Source organism: Corapipo altera, unplaced genomic scaffold, assembly GCF_003945725.1.
Source record: "Corapipo altera isolate COAL_440 unplaced genomic scaffold, ASM394572v1 22b, whole genome shotgun sequence".
Taxonomy (NCBI): Eukaryota; Metazoa; Chordata; class Aves; order Passeriformes; family Pipridae; genus Corapipo; species Corapipo altera.
The window spans coordinates 21,272,559-21,297,725 of record NW_020884876.1 but is presented as its reverse complement, the minus strand read 5'-3'; the positions used below and the strand labels follow the sequence as shown (position 1 = coordinate 21,297,725).

Sequence of the window (25,167 nt, the reverse complement as noted above, 5' to 3'; positions counted from 1 at the left end):
CCTGGATGGTCAGACAGGGAAGTTTCCTTAACATGCTAAGCCTCTGATGCTTTTCTATTTGATTTGCTGGACACAAAGAATTGGAAATCAGCATTTTGGTTTGTTTTCTGCCATTAATAAGAACTTCCATCAGAGTGCCACTGCCAAGAGTGGAGAGGATCTGTTCTGTAGTAGTTCACATTTGTGCATCTCAACAGAACTTCATGCTTTGTGGAGGTTTCTTGAATTAAACAGTTTTTGAAAGAGTCCTACATTAGGAACACTGTTTTAACTATTTCTCTTGGCAACAACAGAATTTATTTCTGTGGCATAGCGGGTTGCATTTCCAGATGTTATTTATTCTGCCAATTATACAAAGGCCAATCTCATTAACAACTTTCTCTGTAGTTGCTGGCCTTATAACTACACTAGTACTGATTACACAGTACCTAAAACCTAATAAGTAAATTCTCATTTACTGCAGGTTGCACTGGAACTCATCAAAGTTGTGGGTGGTTACCCAGCTGATGCATACAAGAACTGTTTTCTGAACCTAGCCATTCCCATAATGGTCTTTACAGAAACTGCTGAAGTAAGAAGAACGGAAATCAGGTAGGAAGGACAATGGCAGAAGGGTGAGGGTGGTATTTTGAAACCTGCTAATTGATGCTGAAACTTGCTGAGTCATTAAAACAAATGTGAAGTTTGAATAGTTATTAAATCCAGATAACCAGATGAAGGCCTTATGTGCTCACATACCAAAGCTATGATGGAACCACAGTTCATGGCCATACTCAATTAAACATCATAGATGTTAAAAGTTTTTGTTGTTGTTGTTGTTGTTTAAACTTGTAAAATGATGAATCACTTCATGCTTGCTATCACACTCTGTTATCCATTTACTATATACTACTAAAAGTGTAAGTGATCCTCTTAGTATTGCATTGCTCAAGAACTTTGGAAAATACAGCACATACTCATCCATCCTAATTTAAAATGTAGTGGGTTTAAGGGCTTAGTTTTGTTTTCAGTGGAAGCTGTTACTCGTGGGGCTTTAAAAATCTAGACAAGTTAGACATGTGGCATTGTTCTTAGGAAACATCCTGGACACACTTTTGCATCTCGTTCAATACAAGAGCTATTTTTCAGTAGGTCTGAAAGCTCATTAACTTCATTGCCAGATACCATGTTTACTTGGAGCTCTTACTGTGTCTTGTGCTTAGCAAGGTAAGAAGGCTGGAGAAACTGCAGCAAAGAGGGAGGGGAGGAGATTTTTGCTCAAGATAAAACAGCACCTCCTAAAAGACACGGTGGTTCTTCAAGACACATTTAAAGGAAGTGGCTGAGTTCACATTCTAAAGTAGCAAACAACCTTTCATTTTTTAAAACAGAAATGGGATTTCATTTACCATCTGGGACAGGTGGACAATTCATGGGAAAGAGGATTTTACTCTGTTGGACTTCATAAATGCTGTCAGAGTAAGTTATCTACTGTACTGGGTTAGTACAAGACAAGAGAAAAGGGATTTCTTGTTTTGGGTTATTGGTTTGGTTTTTGTTTTTTTTTTTCTTTCATGAAGTTATTGTTCAAACTGGAATAGTTTTAGTAATAATTAATGTCAATGGGAATGTATCTTAAGTAAACACATCCAAGCCTATTTTCAAATTCTTTGTTAATTCTTTTGGTTCAAATATATCTTAATAAAACTTCTGTCAGAGTCCACCCATTAGCAAGTTTTCTGGTTGGGATTCTATGGATTTGAATAGTTAGCTGTAGTATTAGCAGCAGTAGTATCTGCTGGTTTGGGCAGCTGTTCTAGTCCTTTAATAAGCTTTAATTTGTGAATTCCAGGAGAAATATGCAATTGAACCAACTATGGTTGTACAGGGAGTCAAAATGCTCTATGTTCCTGTGATGCCAGGCCACATTAAAAGATTAAAGTTCACGTGAGTATAACTGGAAAACAAGTTGAGTGGTGCAAATGCACATACAAATTACACTCATTGGTTGTATCATAAGGATGTGTGTCTAACAGCAGTGTTTTCCCTTGAAGTGGTAGCTAGTTGTTAATATTTTGGAAAGAAAAAAGATAATTTCTTTCATTTGGAAAACAAAAAGAAAATAAAAAAAGAGAAAGTGAATTAACTTCTATGATGAGGGCAGGAGACTTCCAAAATGCTGTTCTAACTGATGAATACCAGAATGAGAAAGCTGAAGAAGTCTGACAATAAGTTGTTTGGGGTTTTTTTTGGGGAGGGAAGAATGTACTGTGGTTCAAGTGGAACAATTTAGAACCTTTTGAAACTAGCTTAAAGCTAATGCTGATGCATTGATCAGTACCTGTTTTGAAGGTCTGCCAGTTGGTAATATCAGGCAAAGTAGTATGAGCAAGCTACTTCAAACTTCCTGGGAGAGAAGAGCCTTTAAGCTGGTACTGCCTTCAGAGTGCCTGGCATACTAAGATGAGAATTTACAGCCTGTTAAAAAGAAGTTGTTTATATACCTTCTCTTACAGCTGTATAAATAATTTTGAATGAGTGAGGTATGTAATGAATGAAGTCAAAGGTATGGTGTGAAGCTGCCTTCTTGTGAATATCAGGATTTCTTACTACTCTGAGACTTGGTTCAAGCTTTCCATGTAGTAGCAGCAACTTGGGGTTCTGTTACAAACAGTCCCAAAAGATATTTGCACAGCAAACTCTGGTCTGTCCTGTGTGTTTGTTTTTCCTTAAGTTGCTTAAAATCATGCTGTAATATGACAAGCATTACCAGACTCTTTCTTCGTTTCAGAATTGCAGCATTAACTGGTGGCATACTCCTTAAAAGCAAGTTTTAGAAACATAGTTATCTGCCTTACTCTGTAGCTTGGGACTTCCTCATGCAAGTAAATATTATCTCAGTATCTCTGCTGAGAATAGGCTAATGCTTTGTGTTCTTGCAAGGAAACAAATGCTTTGGGGAAAGCAGCTTTTTGGCCTGCATACTAAAGTATACCAGAAGGGAAATCCTTCTCTAAGTGATCTGTGAGGAATAGAAATGACTGACTGTATTTCCTCAGCCTCTTAGCATTTGAGCTGGCCTCATGAACAAGTGCTCCAGGCTAGCAAGAAAATAATCTTGAGCCATCTACAGATATGTGATGAAAGTGAGGTTGGCTGACCTGCTTCAGTATTCCAATGTTCAACTTCCAAGCATTGGCTGTAGCTTTTGAGACTGCAGAGAGCAAAGGAGGGAAATTGCGCTAATACGTGACATCCTTACATAGTTCAAACTCACTTTGTGGTCATGAAGGAAGAAGTCCCAGATCTTGGCTATTTTTTCCCCCTCATTGCTATTCACCTTTGAAATTCGAGGACTTAGTGCCATAACCCCAGTAGAATTACTTTCCATCAGAACTTTTTACCTGGTGTCTGCACTGGAGTAGTTCTTCCTAATATACTAAAACGGGCCTTTATTGGTAGACAGAGAACTTATTCCTCCTTATTGACTGAAATCCTACACAGAAATCTAACTTTGCCTTGTGCCTCTCTGGGATGCCAAAGAAAAATTACATCTGTGAGGAATCCCATCCAAAACTGGCCATATGCTCTTCTCTTTTGTACTGAACACTTGTTGGTGAACGATGCGGTAGCTCTCTAATGGGCTACGTCTATCAAGAAAATGGAACACGATTTGCTGGATCTTGGGTGGAGAAACAGCTTTTGTGTCAAAATTTAAAGGTGGCTTAGTTGCTTAATTCTTCATTTTAATTTGGCCTGTAGTATGTTAGACCAGTATATATTGCTGGCAGTGGAATTCATCCTAGTCTGATCCTGAATTCCCACTGCCAGTCCTCCTGGTATATTAACAAACTCTTGCTTTATTTCTCTATAGGATGCAAAAACTTGTGAAACCATCACCTGATAAGAAGTATGTGGATTTGACAGTATCATTTGCTCCAGAGACTGATGGAGAAGAAGACTTGCCAGGGCCCCCTGTGAGATACTACTTCGTTCAGGAAGACAATTGATGGTAGAGGCACAGAAGTCACTCATGGACCATTTGTTCTCAAAGGAGTGTGCTAATTTTCAGCTATTAAAGATGGTACTATGTATTTCTTTTTGGTGAAGCCTTAATTAAATGGTGAAAATCAGTGGCTTTGCACTGAAGACAGACTGGATTTATGTCTCTTCTGCTCCTGTTTTCTTCAAACCTGTTCGCTCAAAGGAGGATTGGTCACTCTGTGAGGTGGAATGTCCAGTACAGTCCTTACTTTAAAGACAAGATTTGTATTGATTTGCGGGGAGCTGAAGAAAGCAAGAAGAATGGTGAACCTAACAAATGTGCAAATTAGGCACTGCTTAGAGAAGAGTGCAAAAAATAGGGAAACCACCATTTTATGCTCCTGGTGTTCTAAGAACATCTTAAATCCATTTCGTATGTTACTTAATTCTTAAACAAGAATTTCATTCTTGCCATCTACACGTGAGATTTAATCCATTCAAAAGGCTTAGCCTCCCACTTAAGAGCAGACAAACTGCTTTATTGTGTCGTTGGTTAGTGGTGCTGTGGCCAGAGCAGCTATCTTATGTCAGTCTCAACATGGGAACCCAGGAAACAGATGTAAATTGTCAAAACTCCGCTGAAGTCCAGAGAGCTGTAATTGTTGATTATCTGCACTGAGACTGTTCTTTCCAGAATACTGCAGTATGGGGGAAGTGAAAACCTATCGGAGAGCTGAATTAGCACTTTCAACAATAAAACTTTGTCTTCAAGAAAGAGAAAATGTGATTGAGCCTTTCTACCCTCACCAAATAAAAATCACTATAGCTCATGGTGACTCTAAAGGGAGGAAAAGGCAAATGTCTCTGGATGTTTGTCATACCAAACTCCTTTTGGTAACCATTTCCTTATAGTGAGTGGTTCTGCTGTACACATGTCCATAGCCCAAGTCTGACTTGCACTGAACACAGGTTTTTATCATCATCGGTTTCTCAGATGTTGAAGTGTAAAGATCTTGTTTACTTGGAAGTCATTAGGGACTAGATTTGTTGCGGTGAGGCAGAGGTATGGTACAGAATCACTTAACTATCATTTAAACACCAGATACTTGAGCTGGTAGTTCTTTATTTCTCACCACCATGGTAGAATGAGGCAAGGTTAGAATACAGATCTATAAACTGGAACTTGTACATCAAGATGTATGGAACTGAATACCTGGAATCAATATAATTGTTTCAATATTTTGGATTCAGTCTTGCGTATGTGATGTCTTCTGGATGGTGTATATAATTTTACAGTCAGTCCACTTTATAGATATAATTTTCTAGATTAATAATACTGCTTTTTAAACTACCTAACTTCATTTTTTTATGAACTTCTTTTAGAGAAACTTTTTGAAACAGGAGAAAAGGTGGCTAGATTTAGAGTGCAGAGGAAGGACAAGCAGACAGCAAGTTTACACTTCTAAATAACAACTAAAATGTGTTTCACTGTGGCAGTATTAGAATCTCTTACCTGAAGTCACTGTTTAGTGCTAAGGATCACTTAAAGGTTTAGATCAAGTTGAAAGCACCGTCACCTCTCACACTTGGAGACTGAGAAACAAATGAAAATTTGAGTAAGTATACTCTGGTATGTTAGTGTGGTGTCAATATCATGCTTATGCTTTTGAAATAAGCAGCACATAAAAATAGTAAAGTCTCAGTACATTTTTAGAATGCCATATGACTGTCTTCAGGGTTTAAAGTAAACTTTCAGATATAATTAATAGAGTGGCTTTTATTAATGACAATGCATACAGCTTTGAGACCCTTGTCAAAAAGTGCAGGTCAAGGCTGGCTGGGATCACAGCCAAAATTTACAGACATGGCTGTATCTCTGTGCTGCTCTTATTGTGTGTATCTGTTGGGTGAGTGTCTGTTCTATGAATGGGTTCTCCTCAGTTAAAAAGCTGCTTATGGAAAAATTGACAATGCACAATGGCTCTAGATAGTTATTAGCAGACCTTTAAAATTTTTGGATATAAGTTATCTAGGTAAAATCTTAAAACTAATAACTTCAAGAGGACTTTGTATAGGAGAACTGTGCATGTCAAGTGGCTCATTTAAACTTTTTATGTTTTAAACCTTTTTGAACTGCTGATACAGAGCGTGAATGTATTTATATTTAAGGTTTTGCAGTGGAGTGGGCTGATTCTGTGTGAATTTGTATTTGATACAGCCCATTTCTCAATCTGTTCCTGCTTTTTATCAAAAGTCTCAGCAGATGCTCAGCATGGTGACACAAAGGGTTCAATCAAACTGGGAAAGTGAATTTTGGGGTGCTGGTCTTCCAGATCTTCAGCATTGTCACTACCAGTGCTACCAAGCTAGAGGCTTGTAGCACTACCTGGAATCTGAGAAATGCTTTTTCTCTTTGGTGTGTTTTTGTTTTGCTTTTTTTTTTTGTCTTTGTTTGTTTGTGAGGTTTTTTGTGGTTTTGTTTTGGTTTTTTTTCATTGTAATGAAACACTGTGTTTGTCTAGGACCATTTGATGCTCTATTCCTGTGGAGCTAGCTTTCTTTCTGCAACATTGAAGAACTGTCTTTCCACTAGAACACTTTGAATAGCTTTCTTTCATAATGTTATTCTTTGAAGGAACAGTTGATTTTCAGGGGTGCAGTTTTATATCAGCATTGAAGATCTTTCATACTCAAATGCTTTCTTGAAGAGTTTGCTCATATTTACACTAGCTTTCCCTGAATTTCTAGCATCCTTAATATAGATGCAGGAATGTTTGTGCATGCAAAGCATGAGGCACTTAGCACCCCTCTCAGCTGTTCTCTGTGGTTAGTCAAGGTGTTTCTTTAATGTTAGGAGTAGTGAGGATTCTTTGTGAAGATCTTGCTACTGTTACCAAGACTGTTTTGGTGCATCTGATGGATTTACCTATATCATGAGGAAAAAGATGTTTCCATCTTATTTTCCCACCCTTTTCCTATGTAGGATAAATAAGTGAATGTTTACTAAAAAACCACAACAAAACAAACCAAAAAGCTATTCAAGAATAGTGACTACATAGAAAGAACAACTCTGGCACCATTTGGATCTTTGTGAATGCAGAAACCCTGTCACCCTCATCATGGCATCTAACGTCCTGAAATAACGTGGGTTTGAGGTAGGCAAAGAGTTTGTATATCTGTCTGAGTTATCAAACACGAGTAAAGGTTGTTAATTTTTCCTTGTGTCTTTGAAACAATGTGGATGTAGGCCAGTTGTTTGAAGAAAGGAAGCTGACATTAGCTTGTTTGAAAGGTTTATCAATCCCAGTTAATTATCTCCCGTTGTGCAATTACAGAAAGCATATGTGCAGCACAGTGCATCAATCTAAACCTTTCTCCAAAGGTTAATACATTTTGACCAGAGAGCTTTTGAGCATTTATTTTAATTTAAATGTATCTTTTGTGTGGTTGTCGAAGTAGCTAATGTGGGTGTTTATCCATGGTGCAGAAAGCTTATTGAGACTCAAGCTTAAAAGTGTCGTTAGTTACACCATTAATTACCAGCAAAACTGTCTTGCTAGTAAGTCAATAATTTTGCATGGCAAAAGTGAGATCCAGCAAAGTATTTAAGTTCCCACTTCTCCCAGCAACACGCAAGTTTCAGTTTCACAGTGAGGAAAAGCTGCAACTCTAACCTGATGTACATGGAGCAGCACCGGGTTCACAGAGTGACCTTAAGTATTTTCATGAAAAGAAAGCACAAACTTCTCATGTTATGTTGTACTTTCATAAAAACAGTGGGCCTTCCCCATAGTGGTCAGAAAGAATAGGGATGGTGTACTAGTCACAAGTGTGCAGTAAAAACCCTCACTTAAAACTATATTTTTGGGCAGTGTTTCGCGGGCACTGTAAGGCACTGCGCCCTCACGTTATCAAGCACTTGTTTTTTGCTCAGTGTTAAGTTCTTCACTAACGTTTTAAAGAAAAAACTGCAGCGCCCCGTAGTGACAGTGGCCATTTGGAAACCCGAGAATTTGAACAGGCGTTTCCCAGGAGAGGACAAAGAAACGGGACCCGTCGCCGTGCAGGTCCCCTCAAGGAAGGGAAGGCAATAACATAGACCAGGGCGGTGACAGCCCACGCTCCTGCGCAGGCGCCGTAACGCGCGCGCCAAAAAGCAGCGTCTCTGGCTGGCGCGCGGCGGCCGCCGACCAATGAGGCGGAGGCGGGGGGGCGTGGCCGGGGCGCGCTGTCCCCGCCGGCCGTGGGCGCGCGCGCGGCGGGAAAGGCGCCCAGGTTCGAACGCGGCGCGCGGGGCGCGCGCGAGCCCCGGCCCGGGATGGCGGAGGCCTTGGTGAGAGAATGCGGGGACGGCGGGGGTGTGTCTGTCTGTCGGTCTGACCGCCTGCCTCTCGGTCTGTCTGTGCGCTGTGTTGTGGGCTGCAGCCGGTCCCTTCCGGAGAACCAGAGGTGCGGCCCCCGGCGCGTTCCCGGGGGAGGGGCGGGGTCGTTCTTCCGCCCAACCCTGGGTCTTCCGCTTCTCCCTGAGGAGCGGGAGGCTGGGGTTGGCGCACCGCGCCCTGCGGGTTCGGGTCCGGGTCCGGGCCCTTGGCACAGACACTTGTGCTCCGAGGGCTAGTCTGTCGGGAGCCCCGTTTCCCTCAGGCTGCCTCTGGAGAACCGCCTTCCATGGGCGAGTGAGCGCGTACAGAGCCGGACACTTGTCCAGGCACGCCACGGTCGTGCTCATCTTGAGTTTTAAAACTCTTCATGTGTAGGGCGATGCGAACACACTCATAAATGAACTGTTCAAAGCACTTTTAGGCCCGTTGCAGGAGATTTTCAGTCTCTTTAGTGCGAAAGGCTGCCTGCCAGTGGATTGTGCTACACTCTGCTGCAAGGGGAAGAGGTTTAAGGCCGAGTGTCAGATGGACCGGAGTGTGCACGGTTTCTTAAGGGGTGGCTTTTGGTCAGTTGTTTTCCCCGTGTGACCTAGATTTTCCTTCTGCCACTTAAGGCTGATATTGAAAGTTTCCAGTGCAATCAATCCATATGTGGTGTTGGTTATTTTTGTTACCAGAAGTAATATCCAAAGAACAATCATAAACTGCAAAGTACTGTCAGTATAGCAAACTTCAGAAAAACGAGCTGAATTCCGTTGTGTTAGGACTAGATAATCTCCAAGCTGCACATACTTTTTAAATTTACACAAATGAATAAGAGGTCATAGTTGTTTTTCAGCTAAACATTTACATTTTTTTAGATGTTTTCCTATCACATCTGTGAAAAACTGCACTCTGCTTAGTGCTTGAATTTTTCTAGACCTTTCTTCCCATTTGTATCCTCGGTGTTCTTTGCCTGTTTCCAGGTCAGCAGCTTTATTTCATTTGTTGGTGTAGAAGGTAACACTGATAATATGTTGCCGTTTGAAGTATTACTGCTCCAGTTGTAGTAGTAGATGACTGGAGGCATGTTTTCTGTTTGGATGACTTTGTTTATATTCAGGTTTCAAGTGTGTGAGGTGGCACTGGGACTTAACCGAGGCTGTAGTTTTACCATGGCACAGCAATGTGATCTCACTGCCTGTCAGTGTGGTCGTGCCTGTGGCAAACAGGTAAGAACCATCACGTGAGCAGTTAACACACAGCAGCGGATGTTTGGTTATGTCCTGGCTTGCTTTGTGGTAGATCATTCCTCTTCCTTACTTTAAAGATTAGTCATTACACTTGAGTAAATGGTAACCAAATCCTTACATTCTCTGTGATTTCTGTCGCGTAAGTCTCCTGTAAGACTCTCTAACTTCAAATGCAACAGATGCTTTGATGGTTCTTGTGGAAAGCTGAATTTCTGGCAATTGTTACAGGGGTTGTAGCTGCTGTGGCAGTCTAAGGAAAACAGGGCTGCTGTAACTCCCACTCTCCCACTAGTTTACGATGGCTGGAGAATGCTTGATATTTGCTTACTTCTTTTCCTGTCAAGTGTCATTATGCCTAGTAAGAACTTATTCTTATTTCTTCACAGAATCATTTAAAAAAAGACTACAGAGCAAGATTCTGCCATGGAGGAGGGTAATTTGCATTTGAAGTTTTATTCTTAGATTCTGGAAAACTTATGTGGATTTTTATCTGAGAGCATAACGTCAAAACTGTATGGTGTATCCTATTAAACTGATCATAGGATGTTTCCCAAATTTCTTGTATTTCTTAGTGGTGGGAGGAGCAAACAGTGCTGGGGGACAAAGCCCCAAGGTTTTGCTTTGTTTCCTTTGCTGAGGCAGCAAACTGTGGTGTTGCTATACCTAAGGTGCTCCTAACTAGGTTGCCTGAGTATGGAAGGAGTAGTCTGTGCAGACATTTTGCCTTTTGAGAAGTAGAGAAATGAAGCCCACACAGAGTTCCAGCGTATTTGGACCTTGCTGGTAAATGCTGGAGATGAGTTGGAGTATTTGTAGTGCTGTAGCATTCTTTAAAGGCATGTCAGAAGCCTGTGAAGTTCTTGTTGCTGGAATCCATTTTTAGACTTGCATTTCACAAGGTTACCAAATCTACCAAATCAGCTGTTTTTAAAGGTGTATAATGATCATTATGGGAGTAATACTCCATGTCTTTTCTAGTGTTATTTTGGTTTTGATCAACATTGTCTGGCTAGTGAATCACTCACTTCTGCCCAAAAAATATTTATTTCAAGAGAGACTTTCTTCATTCCAAAGCTCTTTTGCCTCAGGGAAGTAGTTGTGTGTTTTCTTTTATGCAGAGAGAATTCTCCATTCTCATCATAATCTGTGGCAGTGAGGCTTTTTTCCCTGGAATTCTTATTTTGACAAGTTTCTTTGCAGATATCTATGTGTGGAAATGATAGGTAAAAGTATATTGAAGGTGATACTAGAGGAAATAATAATTTAAAATATTGAGAAGTAAGTACTTTGCTGCTTTAATATTGCTGGGATAAGAACATTTGATATTTTTGATTTAAAATATTTTTTTTCCTCTTCTTTCTAGAAGTAAGATTGATGTACGGCCAGGTCAAAACATACTGAAACTCATACAGGATTGTTTTGAAAGTAAGCTCTTATTTGATGTTTTACTCAATTTGCTGGTGAAAGAAGAAATAATTTCTTCTTTATATTATATTTAGTGGTAAGTAAATAGAAATAAAAATTAGAGATAAAATGGATAAAAACAAAGTTTTTCTCAGGGTCTTGAAAAGCATCCGCTTCACAGCTGCTTAAAACTGTGTCTTAGCTGTCTTATAAAGATAATTTTTCCTGAGTAGCTGATTCCTATCTTGTTTGGATTTAAGTGACATTAGCAGCTGTAGCAACTCGTTAAAATAAATGAGACCTGAACAATTCCAAGATCCCCATACTTAGAGTGTTTTCTCCATAGGTTGCAGCAGTGATCTTACAATAAACTCTCCAAATGCAACCCTTTGCTCAACTCCTGTTGTCAAAAATAGGAAGAGGACTTCAATGCAGAGCCAAAGCGTAAGTTAGTTGTGGCAATGTCACAGTATAACTTTGGGTACAGTTTCACTGGGGTACAAATTTAGTTCTGTAGGATTTAGTTCTGTATGAGCATTGAAGAACCTCCACTTGTAACAGTATATAGGCTACAATTTAACCATCTGTAATAGTTGTTGATAATGTTTTTTTTTCTTAGTTTGTTGTGCTCTAACAGTAAATATTCTGTAATTAGATTTATTTAATAGCTTATTTTCCAGGTTTTTTTCTAGTGAAAGCTTTCTCAGCTTTTTGTCCGGGACACTTAAATTTTTTATGGTCTCAGGTTGGAGCATGCTGCCTTATTACTGCTGGTGGGTATGGCTGTCTTGGACTCCATTGGAGTTGGTTTTGACCACTTTGCTAGATATATGGACACAGTTCTTAGCTAAATGGTGAACAGTAGAGTTGAAAGATGATGCTTGTACAAAAGCTCGTTAACTCCTGATAGTTATCTGTACAATAACTTTATATATATGTATCTTTCTTGAAGAGTGGAAACAAGTTGAAGGCCTTGTTAGTGTGCTGGGAAAATGATACCAATAATCTAGTTTGTATATTTAATTTTAATGTTTTGATTCTATTTTTTTTAAATAGGGTATTCCATTAATGGCAGGGTTGAGAACAGGCATCCTTTATAATGGTGTTTGTTTACTTTAGTTTGATGTTAGAATACCATATAATGTCAAATAATTTCTTGCGAAACCTCAGCCTGTCTTAAGAAAGGTGAATTAAATTGTTTAAAATAATTCATTCTAATGAAAAGAATAGCTTGCCTGGAGACTAGCAGGATGCCTGTTTAAAGCTTCATATAGATTTTTGCTGTGCACACTGTTTTTCCTGTTAATTGAAATTTATAGTTACTTCTAGAAAGTCTTAATTGATAGAAAGTTGAAGTGTTTAGTTAAAATAGAACTGTGATTCACATGAGTGTGATTTAAGGGAAGGAAAGTATATCATATTCTGTAGAAATTTGTATTCCTGTCAAAATACTGTTGCTTTATCAAATATTTTACTTTGTCTTATTATTCATTACCAACTATGACAGCCAAAGGCAGAATCAACCAACTCTGTGAAAAGAGCCTGTTATTCTCCAGAAACCTCACCTACATCACTGCTAAAACCAGTCAGCAGCAGAGGTTGGTCCCACTATTACTGAATTAAGGGGTTTTCGGGTTTTTTTGGTAAGGTTTTGAGTAGAGGAATTAAACCTGTTCTATATATATGGCAGGACAGTCATGTGAATCACCCTTGAAGCCTGCAATACATGATTATGTAGATGTTTCTAAAAAAACAGAGTCTCCGGTGTCTGAAAGCAAAAAAAATACATTAGAAGATGTTGAAGTGCTGTGCCGAAGTCCTGCCATGTTTTTGGACCCTAAGGATGATCACAGGTCTGTTGGATCACCTTTTCCTGTGGAGAAAGGGAAAAGTTCTCCTGTACTTAAGTAAGTAGAGCTGAACATGGCTGTGGTGTTGCATCCCCCGTGTGCCCTCCACCTTAGGGTAAATCAACAGAGTGGTTTCCATCATTTATAAGTTTAGATTGTGAACTCATAAAAAATAATTCCAAGCTTTTTAGAAAATTTCCATATCTGTTTTTAGGAAGGACAGAATTATTTTTTATTAAATATTCTGGTGATAAGTGCAGCACCCAAGTGTAGGAAGCCTGTCAGAATAGAATTGAATTCTTTGCAGAAAAGTTCACCGAAGTATCACTTCTTAAGTAGTCCAGACTTTTCAGTGAATCCTTTTGACAGTATTGACCTTAGAAGTTAACAAGAATTTATTAAAGTAGAAATGAGCAGTCATCGTTCCTCTCACTCTGTATACGAAATAGAAAAACTTAAGCTGTGATCTCTGTCTCCCCACTGGAAAATTTGAAGCCCAACTGCAATATTGGCCAGTGGTCCTTACCACAGTTCTGCTTTCCTGGAGGGCTGAGCCTGTGAGGTAGATCATAGAGATGGACTGACACTGATCCCATTGATTCCCATTGATGGAGTGAGATTGGGAAGACAGTGTACCTACAGTCTAGGAAACCTGACAATTTCTGAAGCACATTAGGACAAATTAGGAATTTGTCTTACTGAGCAGCCTTTACTTTGAACAAGAGTCCCCATAAGACACTGTATTGCTTTGGACACATGCTGCTGTGCTGGGAAGTACTACAGCTAGACTGTGTTTCAGCAAATTACCAAGGGGAAACTCATTCATAAGAAGTGAGGCCCTGTCAGCAGGAGCATGTTTTTCCTCACAATACTTTATTGTGCACTCACAAGATTTATAGCAATATATCTGAATGCTGTTTTTCATACACAGATTATGTCTTGATGGCTGGAATACACCTGCTGCAGCAAAGAGCTGTGGAGAAGTTGAAAATTTGGAAGGACCTCAGACTGGGAGAGATGAGCAGGTTGTTCTTGTGCAAAGAACAGAACCTGTTGCTACATCTTCTGTGCAGAAAGAGAAGACTTTCTCTTCAGCTCTCTTAGCAGCTGTAGCAACAGGAACACTTCGACAGAGGTTTGTTTTGAGGCTTAATATGGAACATAATTTGCTATTAAAATAACTCTGGTCTGAATATCAGAATAACATCCTTTTGTCTATAAACAAAGTCTGGGAGCATGTTTTATGATAGTTGAACATTACTTAAAAATGCCACTTGAGAAAGGGTTTGAATGGTTGTTTCAAAATTTTGTGTAGACTTTAACAGTGCTCTTGGTTTTGTCTGCCAGTAAAATGGTGTGTTGAATAATGTCTGTTGAATAGTGTTTCAGATAGAGCCTGAGATGTTTTGATAGGTAGCCTAGAGGATTCAGGAAAACCTTATGTGATTTTGAAGTTTACAGTGAGCAAGCAGTCTTTTTTCAGAGCTAGTCTGGATCTGACTGGTTACATAGGAAATTGACTGTCCAGCATCTGTCCAGTTGACTGTCCAGCATCAGCAAGAAGAAGCAGGCCTTGTGCTCTTTTTGGAAACTTAAAGAGCAATGAAAGAATGCATTCTGAAGAATGTTCTGTACTGTGTTTAGGTGTTCTGGAATCACCACTAGATCTTAAAGATTGAAAGTCAGTTTACCCCACCGCCCAAAGTGATTTGTCATTGTCACTGCTTTCTGTAGATATTCAGCCTCGATATCACCTCCATCACCACCTCCTGTGAAAGATCAAGATATAGAAATCGAAAATGAATGTGAATTTTTAATTGATGACTCAGGTGGTGCATCATTTACTACTTGGATTTCGATACCCAGTAAGAACAGAAAATCAAAAAAAGGTGGCTCTGCAACTCCTGTTTCTAAATCTCAGCCCTCTGAACAGAAGAGGACACAGCGTAAGAAAGGCAAGAACAAGAAAGCACAGGTTGAAGCACTTACTGAACAGAAACTGAATAATCTGGATGTTGGAGCCTTTGACATCAAAAGAACGTCAAAATCGGATCCAATCTCTAAGAGTGAAGGAAATGTCCTTAAGTCTCAAAACCAAAAGAGTACTCATACAGGTAAATTCTTTAACAGCTCCTTAAAGTTTTCCTTCCAGGTCATATTACTGGATTATTTTGTGGTGATTTATTAGGAAATTATAATAAAGTAGATGAGAGACATTAATGGATTCCTTTTTGATGTTTCAGTTCCACAGTTAGATTTGGATGTGTATGAGGCAGTGAGACAGAGTGTCTTCACTTTTCCCATCCTCTTTGCCCTTCTTGTTAGGATGTTAAAAATTAATTTAGTGGTGTCGTCTTCCCTTATGATCTGGTGTAGAAGGTAGGTACCCACATGGTAGGGTACGTAGGGTAGAAGGTAGGTAGGAAGGAGGTTAAGACGCATGCTTCAAACTGAAGGGGATTGGGTTTTAGGAATTATTTGTGAAAAGGTTTGTAGCAGGAAACACTGAAAACTCAATAGCAAGCTAAATGTAACATTTCTGCTCCCTTTTTTTCTGTTAGAAAATACTGGAAGTACACTAAAAAGGTTTTTATACACTATAGTTTAGAGAAGACCTTCTTTTAGCCTTCAGGGACAAACCTGGTTTTGTGATACCTTTTGTTTGTTTGTTTTCCCATTTTGATTTTTTGGTTTATTTTTAGGCATTCAGATGTCAACATGTATCTGTTTAATGTAAAAAGGTATTAATGGCCAAATGTTTTGTGTATTGATAGGAAAGACTAAAAAGGATGCACTTAGGCAAGACTCTCCAAAACAGAAAAAGAACACATCCTGGAAACCAGAAGCTGAAGAAATGATATTGTCATGTTCTAGATTGGAAACAGAAACATCTGATGCAGAAAAATGTAAAACAAGGGTGCTACCAAGTGAAGATTTGCCTATGCCCTCATCTGGGCATCAGCAAGAACAGACTGTGTCTCCAAAAAAGTCTCTCAAGTCTTCCAAGAATCTGCAGTCAGCTTCAAAAGCTTCTCAGCATTTAGATAAGAGGAAAAAAACTGCTAAGCAGAAAGTTCCTAAGGTTAAAGTAGCTAAGAAAGTGGCATTAAGTCCAAGGAAGGAGCTTAAAAAATCTGTCCAGAAAAGTAGTAATAAAAAGCCTCAGTTGCAAAGAGAGAAGAGTTCTGACAGTGAACCTAGTGAAGAAGAGCATGAGAGAGAGCCTGTAGATTTGAAAGATGTGTGTACCACACCCTTGCGTCAGAAATTAGAGACTCCCGTGATTCAGAAATTGGCTGTGTCTGAAAAGCCTAGAAATGTGTTGCACACATTAGAGTCACCTGGTGGTGCAAATAACCAGACTCCTGTGAAAGCACTACAGCATCCCATGGACAGTGTGAAGAATTCTGAAAAGAAGCAGTTGCCAACCAAGTATTCAGGGAAGATACCCAGAAAGATTCCTTGCAGAACCAATAAAGCTGTTTATTCAAACCCCAAGGACACTGAGTCTCAAACAGATTCTGACAGCTCTTCTGTACAGAAGATGGCAAGGAAAAAACAGAAGTTATCAGATGTAAAAATAAAAAATAACAAAAGAAAACGTAAAAGGCAACATGGACCACAGTAAGCTTTTTATGTGATTCCTTACAAGCGTGGTATAACTTGGTAGATAATTAAACACGCCTTGTTAACTCTTAACTACGAGGTAGTTTGAGGTTGGTCAAATAGTTAACAGAGAAACCAAGTGGTGTAGTCAACATCCTGTTCTCAAATGTGCATGCCAAATCTAGTGTCTTTTACATGAGGAAGTTTGTGCTGGTTAAACTGTTCTCATGAGACTTGTGTTGTAGATCCAGTTTAATACAATCCTACCACCACAGAGTAACTTCACTGTCAGGTTTGTTGTATTTTTAAATGAAATTTGGAAAATACAGCATTTAATTCTTCAGCTATTGTATATATTTTTGTGGACGTAACTTTCTAGTCATAGGCAATCTAAAGATGGAAGTTTAAGGAGTCTAAAACTAGTTTTTGATAGTTGTTCTTTGCATTGTTTTTAAATTTTTTTTAATGTGTTTTTAATGGTTTTGTTCAGGATATAAAATTATTGACCTACAGGTTCCTTTCATTAAATAAAATTGACTCAACACTAAAATGTACTACGAATAATTTTTTCTCTTCTAGATATTCCTTTGTGGCTGAGAAGGCTGTGAACTATGAAAGGTAATTTCTTGAGTTGTCTGAAAACCTTGAATTTAATCTCACTTCTACCCCACTGAGACAGAAGAGTTTGGTACTACTATCCCATTCCGTGCTCTACTAATGAAGCACCTAGTAGAAAAAAATTGTAATTTGTGCTTGAGGATTTTATATACTGCATTAATACAGTTAATAAACTAGTAAAATTTTTCTTCCTGTCACAAATAAGGGGTCATAGTAGGTTTCTTGCCTTAGGGCATTTTTTTACTTTGAGGCTTGCTTCCACATTAGTGTGTGATTTTGGAACAGAAATACCAGTGCTCCTAGAACTAATAGCAGCTGTACTAATAAAGTTGCCGTTAAGTGGGGTATAGAGCTGTATCTATGATCCAAACTTGTTGCATGTAGATAGGCATGTATCTTCCCCTTCATGGGATGGGAACTTAATGACAAAGCAAACAGGAGTGACAGTCTGTGAATTTATTGAATTCTTAAGCAGTCATTCTGCAGAAAAAATTGGGATTTTTAATTATAAGGGAGACTACTGCAGACTTTCTTGGACGAATTTGTAGTGTAGGTTTGCTAATTTAGATAATTTAAATGCATCTTTTGGAGTTTAGGTGGATAACAGGTAAACTTGACTGGCACAGTAAAAGCAGTGAAGCACAGCCACAGATAGAGGAAGAAGGAAGGTGAAGGATACTGATGCTAAGGCTGTAAGAGAGGTCCTGTTAGAAGTGATTTGATTGCTAAAGAATCTCTGGTGGAGTCACACATATAAATTGTCATGTTGTGGGGGAGATTTCATGACAGAATTTCTCTCATTACAAACTGTTTTACTGTCCATTCCTTATAGTATGCAAAACATTTCTTTAAAGCAGTTCCATAGTCACGGTATATGGAAAATTGTTTGAAAGGTAATGCTACAGAAGAAAGTATCTTTATTCTGGAAGGGAGAAAAAAAGAAGTTTAAGAAACCTGTTTAGAGAGAAGGTGTGAACACTAATTTTTCTACCTGGTGACTGAGTAGAGGAGCAGTTGATGAATTTCAGACCTATGATTTCTAACTAGCAGTCATTTGCTTTAGTGTCTAATCACTGTAGACAGATGTTTAAAAGAAAAATAAAACCCAGACCACATGATTTGAAAAAACCTTAAATTTTATATATATGGTAGTGCTGTAGTGTTCCTTTGACATTTAACATCTTTAAGCAGGTTTATTTTTATTCTTTTGCAGTGGGCCTGTTGTAGAACATTGTGATAAATTTGATTCCAGCACTAAGTCTTGTGAACAGTATGATACATCAGCAGGTAATGTTTAAAGTTGATATTTTCTTGCATTTTATGTATAAGCTTCTTATAAACTGTAACTGATGGTTCAGTAATTTCTGTTGTATTCAACTTGTCCAGAACAAATGCAGATTTTATTGACTATGGTTACATTTCTGTCCAAGTAGGTGGTACACTATGCCAGCTTTATGTTGTGTTAGCTTTGGAAGAACAAGCCCTCCAGGGTTTGGCATCAAGCCTACCGGGATAAAGTTATCGCTCCAAAATATTTTGAATACATTTTTCAGGCTCCGTTTGTACCAGTTTGATGTGTTGCCATGTGATGGTACTAAATGCAATCACTTCAGGCCACCCTGGACCAAACTGTACAGCCTGATGACCTGTTCACCCAAGAACATTCTGGTTTGGGGTGTTTTGTTTGTTTGGTTTGGTTTGTGGTGTCTGGGTTTTTTTTTTAAAGTTTTATTTGTTTGATTTGGATTTTAAGTTTCACAACATGAGTTGCACGTGTTGTCATAATGAACATGATCCCTGGAGATAAAAAGTCATTTTGTTAGTGTTTTAGAGCCAAAAGTGAATATGCGAATGTTACTAGTTCATGCGGTGCTTTCTTCAGAGACCTAATTTCGTGTGTGTTCTTGTAAGAAGTTTTTCTAAAGCTAGGCTTGAGTGATATAAAGCTGAATGACCTTGCACTTTGTCATAATTTGCCAATGTGTGTTTTATCAAGAGGGATAGGTCTGAGGAATATTTACTTGAATATATAGTTTTCATGTGATTTTCAAGCTTACTGATTGCATATACTGCTTATCTACATTGTGTTTCATACATGTTTATAGCAAAATGTGTTAACACTATCATTGGGACTTGTATTACCCTTGGTTGCTTTTAGTGGGTATATTGAATAAAAGTAAGGAATAGTAAATGCCTATGGTGGTGGTTTTTTGAATGTGTTTACAGAGACTTTTGATGACTTGAATTACAAAGTAAGAGATCCGTTGTCAGACAACATAGCAAGGCATAAAATAGGTAAGATTATTTAAAATATCATAATATAAGTGTGTAAATACAAATGTATTTCCAACCGATGTAAACTTTACTGAAGGAGACTGGCATGCAGCTGCACACTGAGCTACCTGCACTGAATGTATTCCTAAATAACTGAGTCAAGACAAACCCACAGTTCAGTGAGAACAGTAAGAGTTTGTATTAGTTTTACGCAGTATAACTGACGGTGCAAATAACCTGCCTTCTGTGGTGCTCTGAGTCTGGGTAGGATGGAACAATGCGTGGGCAGTTGATTGCAGTCCCAAGCTTGTCTGTTTTATATTGTTGGTTTTTTTTTATGGCCTTCATTATTATTTTATGCACAACACTTTAGTTGTCTACCTTCAAAAACTATTTCATCAAGTTTTTTTATATTTACCATTTTTAACATTTAAATATCTTGACTGATTTGCTCTTAGCTCTTAAAGGGCTTTTATTCTTCCTTACAAATACTAAAATATATCTTACTGTATTCATATATGGCAGCTTAGACAACTTGAAAGTTGAGGCTATGTAATAAGTACATCTGAAGATAAATATCTGAGAAATCTTGGAAATACGTGGAGTTTCTGGTGGCAGAAGTACCATTCTTCTGGACCTCAGAAATGGGACTTGTGAATCTGGAAGAGGAGGAGCTGTGTATGCAGTCTCTTACTCTCCCCTTGCCATAACTAAGGCAGTGCCTTTTCACTGTTGCTAATGAAATCCCTCAGATTTAGGCAGGCTCCTTAGTCTTTGTCGAGAGCTTTGTCTTCACAGTTGTAGCATGTTTTCTGTCCTTGTGCTTGAGCTCCTAAGGTCTGTGTCTCAGTGATTCACTAAGATACATAGAACTAAGTATAATGTAAAGTCAGTGTGGTGATTGTTTAAGAAAAAGGAGAGTGAAATAGTGATGTATGCAAAAGAGGGCTTTTGTCAATATTTGGATCCCGTTTTCCTGTCACGATAGCAATGTGATATAAATATCAGCTGGGAAGTGCTGACCCCCCCCCTTGTAATACAGCAAAACAGGAAAGGATACTTAATATTTTCCATCTCTGAATTTTCCTTTCATGTTTAATATGAATTATGTCATCCTTCAAATTAGTAATGCCTTCCAACACACCTAACGTTCGTCGAACGAAGAGGATACGGCTGAGACCTCTGGAATATTGGAGAGGCGAGCGCATAGACTATACTATGAACTCCTCAGGTATTAGTTCCAAAATACCTATTTGCTTCCTTCTGATGGGGCAGTAAAGAAAAATCTGTGGGTTGATCTTGTGCCATGAGGACTTTGAGATGCTTACTGTTGGGTATTTTTTTTTTTAAAGATTATTAATGGTCACTAGCTATTTAGTCACCTTTCCATGTAGTTCTTTTCATTCCTGATATTCCCTTGTCAGCTGAAAATAGCATCAGGAGAGTATGTTAAGTTACTTTGCCTTCACTGTTTAGAGAAGAGCAGAACAGTTTCTCTATACTAGTAGGTTTATTACATCAGAGATTGTATGATACTGGAAAAAGAGACAATCTGCTGGATCATTCATTGGAGCATTTCTCTTTGTGTGAGGATTGTTTTCCAGAGCAGATACTATAATATTTTATCCAGTCTCAGTGTTAAATTCCCTAAGTGAACAAATATATCTTGTTCTCTTGGATTTTTTTCTGATGAATGCAACCTAATATTTTGTCTTTTCTTAATTAATTAATTTACTTGAGAATAATATTTCTTTGTGTCCCTAAAATTGATATTTTTTCTTAAAAAATTGCTTTCATATCATGGCTTTCTGAAATGCTCTGTGACTGAAATTTGATAAATATTATTTTCAAAATATCTCAAGTTACCTTGCACTCCAAAATACTTAATAATGAAAAACTTTTTTGTTTACTCTGGCTTTCTAAAGTATATTCTCCGTTAAAATGCTTGTTGGTTGTGTTTTAAGGTTACTGTGAGTTAGCGAACTTTGTTCAACTTCCTTTTGTTTCAGGAGGGCTTAGTGGATTAGTGAATCCAGAAACACAATCTCACAGTAAGAATAGACAGAGGAAGGATCGTCACAAGCAGAAAGCCAACAAAACAAGTATGAACACAGACTTTTTTCCTTTTGATACTTAAAACCAAAGTTATCTGTAATCAAATACTCTATTGCTGTAAGATATTCCTCCTGTAACACTTGATTCTCTCTCTGTGGGTGAAAATAATTTTATAACAAAATCTATTAACGTGATGTGGAAAAACCTGTTCTTACTTTATCTGTAGCAATGCTGTATATTCTTGTTGTAAAAATGTTAACTTTTCAGAAGAAAGGAAGAAATACAGAACATACCCAGAAGTGTTGTTGTACCTTTAAAGCAGGGGTAGAAAAAAAAATAAACTGTACTTCTGTTTGTGTTTAGATCACGATGCTAATGTGCACAGTTAAGATATAAAAACTTGTGGTCGTTTTACTGATACCTGTAATATCACATCTAAAAAAGCAGTATATGGTGTTAGTAGAGTCTTAGGCTTTTGTAGGTTAAATACAAAACCACAACATGGTAGGTGAAGAGGGAGCTTTAATAACAGTTCATAAAATGGTTCAAAGTGGGCAATAAATCTGTGTTTAAACAAACAGGAAGAGGAAGCTTAGCTAGAACCTCTGTTGCCAGAAGATAATAAATATTTAGGTAGTGTTCAGAAAAGAGAGTCAAAATTCAAATGCAAAATTATTTTTGCTGTGCAATCTGGAAGATGTTTCAATGTTGAAGAGCCTTTCTTTGTGGAGGCTGTCTAGAACTGTTATTTGAAACTGAAACATTTCTCTGTGAAGTTACAGAACTAATAAAACATATACTAACAAGAATGGATAATGCCATATGGTCCTAACACAGTTCTAAAACAAATCAGGGCTGAAATAATAATCAGAGAAATAAGGAAGAAAATGGTCACTGTTGGTAAAAATATCTGATTTTCTAGAGTGTTTCATGTGAATTTTATCCCTTAACTCAAGAAGAAAGTGATAGGCCTAGAGAAGGTTCAGGAAAAGCTCATCAAGAATATGAAAGGACTTCTGTGCAGAAGCAACTACGTAGTGAAGACTCTTCAGCCCTCAGGAGAGTTCTGTGGCAGCCTGAGAAAGACCTATAAAATCACAAGTGGTGTGGAGAAGGGAAATAGGAATAAATTGTTTTATTGCCTTTTTTTATATTTTTGTTTTTAAACACAAGAACTAGAAGGTGTGGCAGGAATATATGGAGAGCTGAGTTCTTTAGCAGAATAAGGTGGCCATTCTCACTATGTGCTTCCTGCCCCATAATATTGTGGATAAAAATATTTGTGTAGATTCAAGACGAGATCTAGATACATTAACAGGAGACTTAACAGCTCTAAATATGTATGAGCTCCAGGTTAGAGGTGGGAACTATTCCATGGAAGTGCCATTGCTCTGTTATGGCATTTTTGGGGATGGAAGGAGTACCTGCTTTTGGCCACTGATGGGAGACAGGATCCTGGTCTAGATCAATCAAGTACAGTTTACGTGGTAATATAAATAATTTGCAGTGCATGTGAACCTGAGCTGGTAGTGACTGTTTATGCTGTATCTTAAAGGAGCTATTGGTTGCTTTGGGTGCATTTGAACTGTCTTCCAGAAGTGATCGATTTCCTCTCTAACAGACATCCATCCTCAGAGATCCTTTGCTCACATCCTTCAGTTTTAGTGATGCATATAGGGGCTGTCAGCTGAGTCAAATTTCTAGCACGAATTCTCAAATCTTATTGATACAATAAAAATTCTGTTGTTATAGCTATAGAGTTACACCTGATGCTGCTTCTCTTTATACAGAGATGGTTATGTTGGAACAGAGCTGTTCAAACACAGCAACTTTCTTCCTACCTCTGACTGTCTTGGTGTAAGGGTATTTAAGCAGCCATGAGTGCCTACAAAGTGCAACACTTGCCTTTAACATGCTGCTTCTGGTTGCTTTTAAAGAAATTTCCTGTGCACTGTAGAGCTAAAATTGTCTGCTTATGAGAATTCTGCAAGAGAGCTTTGGGATGTTCTGTTGTGAACATTTTCCAGCATCTATTTTCTGTTTGAAAAGTGTAGAGTTGTTATCGATTCTTAGGATATTTCCTGCTCTGGAAAAATCCTTTTTATTGTATCCTTTTTATTATAGAAATAGTTCTCAGATTTACAGCATACAGTGAGATTTCTTGAGAAAAGGAAAATTGGACGTGTGCTTAGTCTTTAGAATGCTTTATCTTTTAAGTCTCCTTTATCAGCAATAGGTAAAAGCAAAAAAACTTGGTCTTCATACTTCATCCTGTATTTCATATCCTCTCAGCATCTGTTGCTAGAAAAGCACTTCTCTGAAAATACAGATACTTTTGAATAAATACTGTTGTTAATAGCACAGGATAAATAGTTGGCATTCCCCTGGGAAATTTCTTAGGATTTAGAGAACCTTCATCTATTACACACAGAAATTATTTCAATGAAAATTACATTTTCAAGGAATTGTTACAGATGGTTTCCTTTTATTTAAATGAAGTGTATTCAGTCTGTTTAGTTCATTTATTAAAACAAGTTTAAGTACTTAACATGTGACATTAGAATTGTGGAAAAGTTGTAGTTAAATGAGTTTTTAAAATGCATAGTGATAATTTTTCTGGTTTTGTTTTGGTTTCTTTGTTTCCTCAGATAGAAGAGAGATACCTGCAAGTTTGGATCACAACCTAGCTGATACTTCTAAGCCAACCATTGTACTGGACCCAGAAACAAATGAGGAGGTATTTCTAGGTGAGTTGAAGGATGTGACCAAGGGACTTTGTGAATTATATAAGCTGTGTTTAGACTGATGAGAAAAAAAATTGTTCATGCCACATTGGGCATAAAAAGGTGAACTATTGAAATATTCATTGCTCTTCTGGAGAAAGTTCTGAGGAAAACAAAAAGTGTCTTGGTTTTTCAGGTAAATATTGAGTATAGCTTTTGAAGGTGTTGCACTGAAACACTATGTAATGCATTGAGCAAGTAACAAGACTAATTATATGATAGCATTAATGCTAATCTCCTGGACTTTTTTGTAGAATGTGTTAACACTGAAAGCAGTCACGCTTGCTCCTTCAAAGACGAAGCGGTAGAAATATACAAAAATCTGAATACATCTGTTTTTGCAACTGGTAGATTGATTTTGAAACCACTTAAGGAAAAGGGACACCAGTTTGTCCACATGGATACAATAGTAAGTGTGCTTTTTTCTTATTTTTATAAAACTGACTGTGTGAACAGGAGATCTTAGTGTGGTTGGAAGTAACATATGAAGCTGACGGGTTTTTCAGGGGTTTTCCCTCCCTCAGTGCACATAAACGTTAATGAATCATTTGCTAGAGGTACTTTGCGTTGCCCTCTGTGTCATACTAAATCTGTATGTCTGTGTGCACTTACTGTCTAGATCTTGCAGGCAAGACAGAAGTATCAAATAAGATGACCCCATCCCCCTTTTGAGTTGTGCGTCTTATTTTTCAGCAGTGTGGGGGAAAAAAGGGATTGCAGTTCTGCCAGCTTATTTTGTTTTTTATCTTTGTAACAACATGTGTGCAAATGTTTTCTGGGATAACTTTCTTAAATGTTTGCAAAGGAAGCATTGCTAATCTTAGAATCCTTTGGCTTTCATTAAGGCTTTCCATATTATCCGCGGCAAAATTATTGTTACATTACATAAGACATCATATTATCTGACTACAGGAGACTCCTTCTATGTTCCTCCAGGTGAGTACATGTGTCTAAAACCAATTTGTTGGAGGTGGTTGAGACTGAATTAGCGTGCTAGGAA

The 25,167-nt window shown here is 38.1% G+C and overlaps 2 protein-coding genes across 7 annotated transcripts in view; both read left to right on the top strand.

Moving 5' to 3' along the window:
• UBA6 (ubiquitin like modifier activating enzyme 6) overlaps positions 1 to 5,209 on the top strand; it is a 30,834-nt gene extending 25,625 nt beyond the window's left edge. The window contains exons 31-34 of the mRNA XM_027635583.1: positions 464 to 591; positions 1,371 to 1,458; positions 1,832 to 1,926; positions 3,854 to 5,209. Of these exons, the coding sequence (XP_027491384.1) occupies positions 464 to 591; positions 1,371 to 1,458; positions 1,832 to 1,926; positions 3,854 to 3,989 (447 nt within the window). The 3' untranslated portion in view covers positions 3,990 to 5,209. The remainder of the gene's footprint in view (positions 1 to 463; positions 592 to 1,370; positions 1,459 to 1,831; positions 1,927 to 3,853) is intronic.
• Positions 5,210 to 8,227: 3,018 nt separating this feature from the next.
• The window catches only part of CENPC (centromere protein C), a 28,211-nt gene continuing 11,271 nt past the window's right edge, over positions 8,228 to 25,167 (top strand). For 2 of the 6 annotated variants that reach the window (XM_027635585.1, XM_027635584.1), the window contains exons 1-18: positions 8,228 to 8,296; positions 9,964 to 10,010; positions 10,941 to 11,002; positions 11,328 to 11,425; positions 12,489 to 12,579; positions 12,672 to 12,888; positions 13,763 to 13,966; positions 14,566 to 14,945; positions 15,606 to 16,455; positions 17,017 to 17,055; positions 17,652 to 17,723; positions 18,269 to 18,342; positions 19,282 to 19,350; positions 20,456 to 20,560; positions 21,339 to 21,431; positions 24,033 to 24,131; positions 24,422 to 24,576; positions 25,013 to 25,103. In XM_027635585.1, the coding sequence (XP_027491386.1) occupies positions 8,282 to 8,296; positions 9,964 to 10,010; positions 10,941 to 11,002; positions 11,328 to 11,425; positions 12,489 to 12,579; positions 12,672 to 12,888; positions 13,763 to 13,966; positions 14,566 to 14,945; positions 15,606 to 16,455; positions 17,017 to 17,055; positions 17,652 to 17,723; positions 18,269 to 18,342; positions 19,282 to 19,350; positions 20,456 to 20,560; positions 21,339 to 21,431; positions 24,033 to 24,131; positions 24,422 to 24,576; positions 25,013 to 25,103 (2,761 nt within the window). In that variant the 5' untranslated portion in view covers positions 8,228 to 8,281. Of the gene's footprint in view, positions 8,297 to 8,471; positions 8,912 to 9,963; positions 10,011 to 10,940; positions 11,003 to 11,327; positions 11,426 to 12,488; positions 12,580 to 12,671; positions 12,889 to 13,762; positions 13,967 to 14,565; positions 14,946 to 15,605; positions 16,456 to 17,016; positions 17,056 to 17,651; positions 17,724 to 18,268; positions 18,343 to 19,281; positions 19,351 to 20,455; positions 20,561 to 21,338; positions 21,432 to 24,032; positions 24,132 to 24,421; positions 24,577 to 25,012; positions 25,104 to 25,167 lie in introns of those variants that run through there. The other 4 variants (XM_027635586.1, XM_027635589.1, XM_027635588.1 and 1 more) reach the window with 4 other exon arrangements.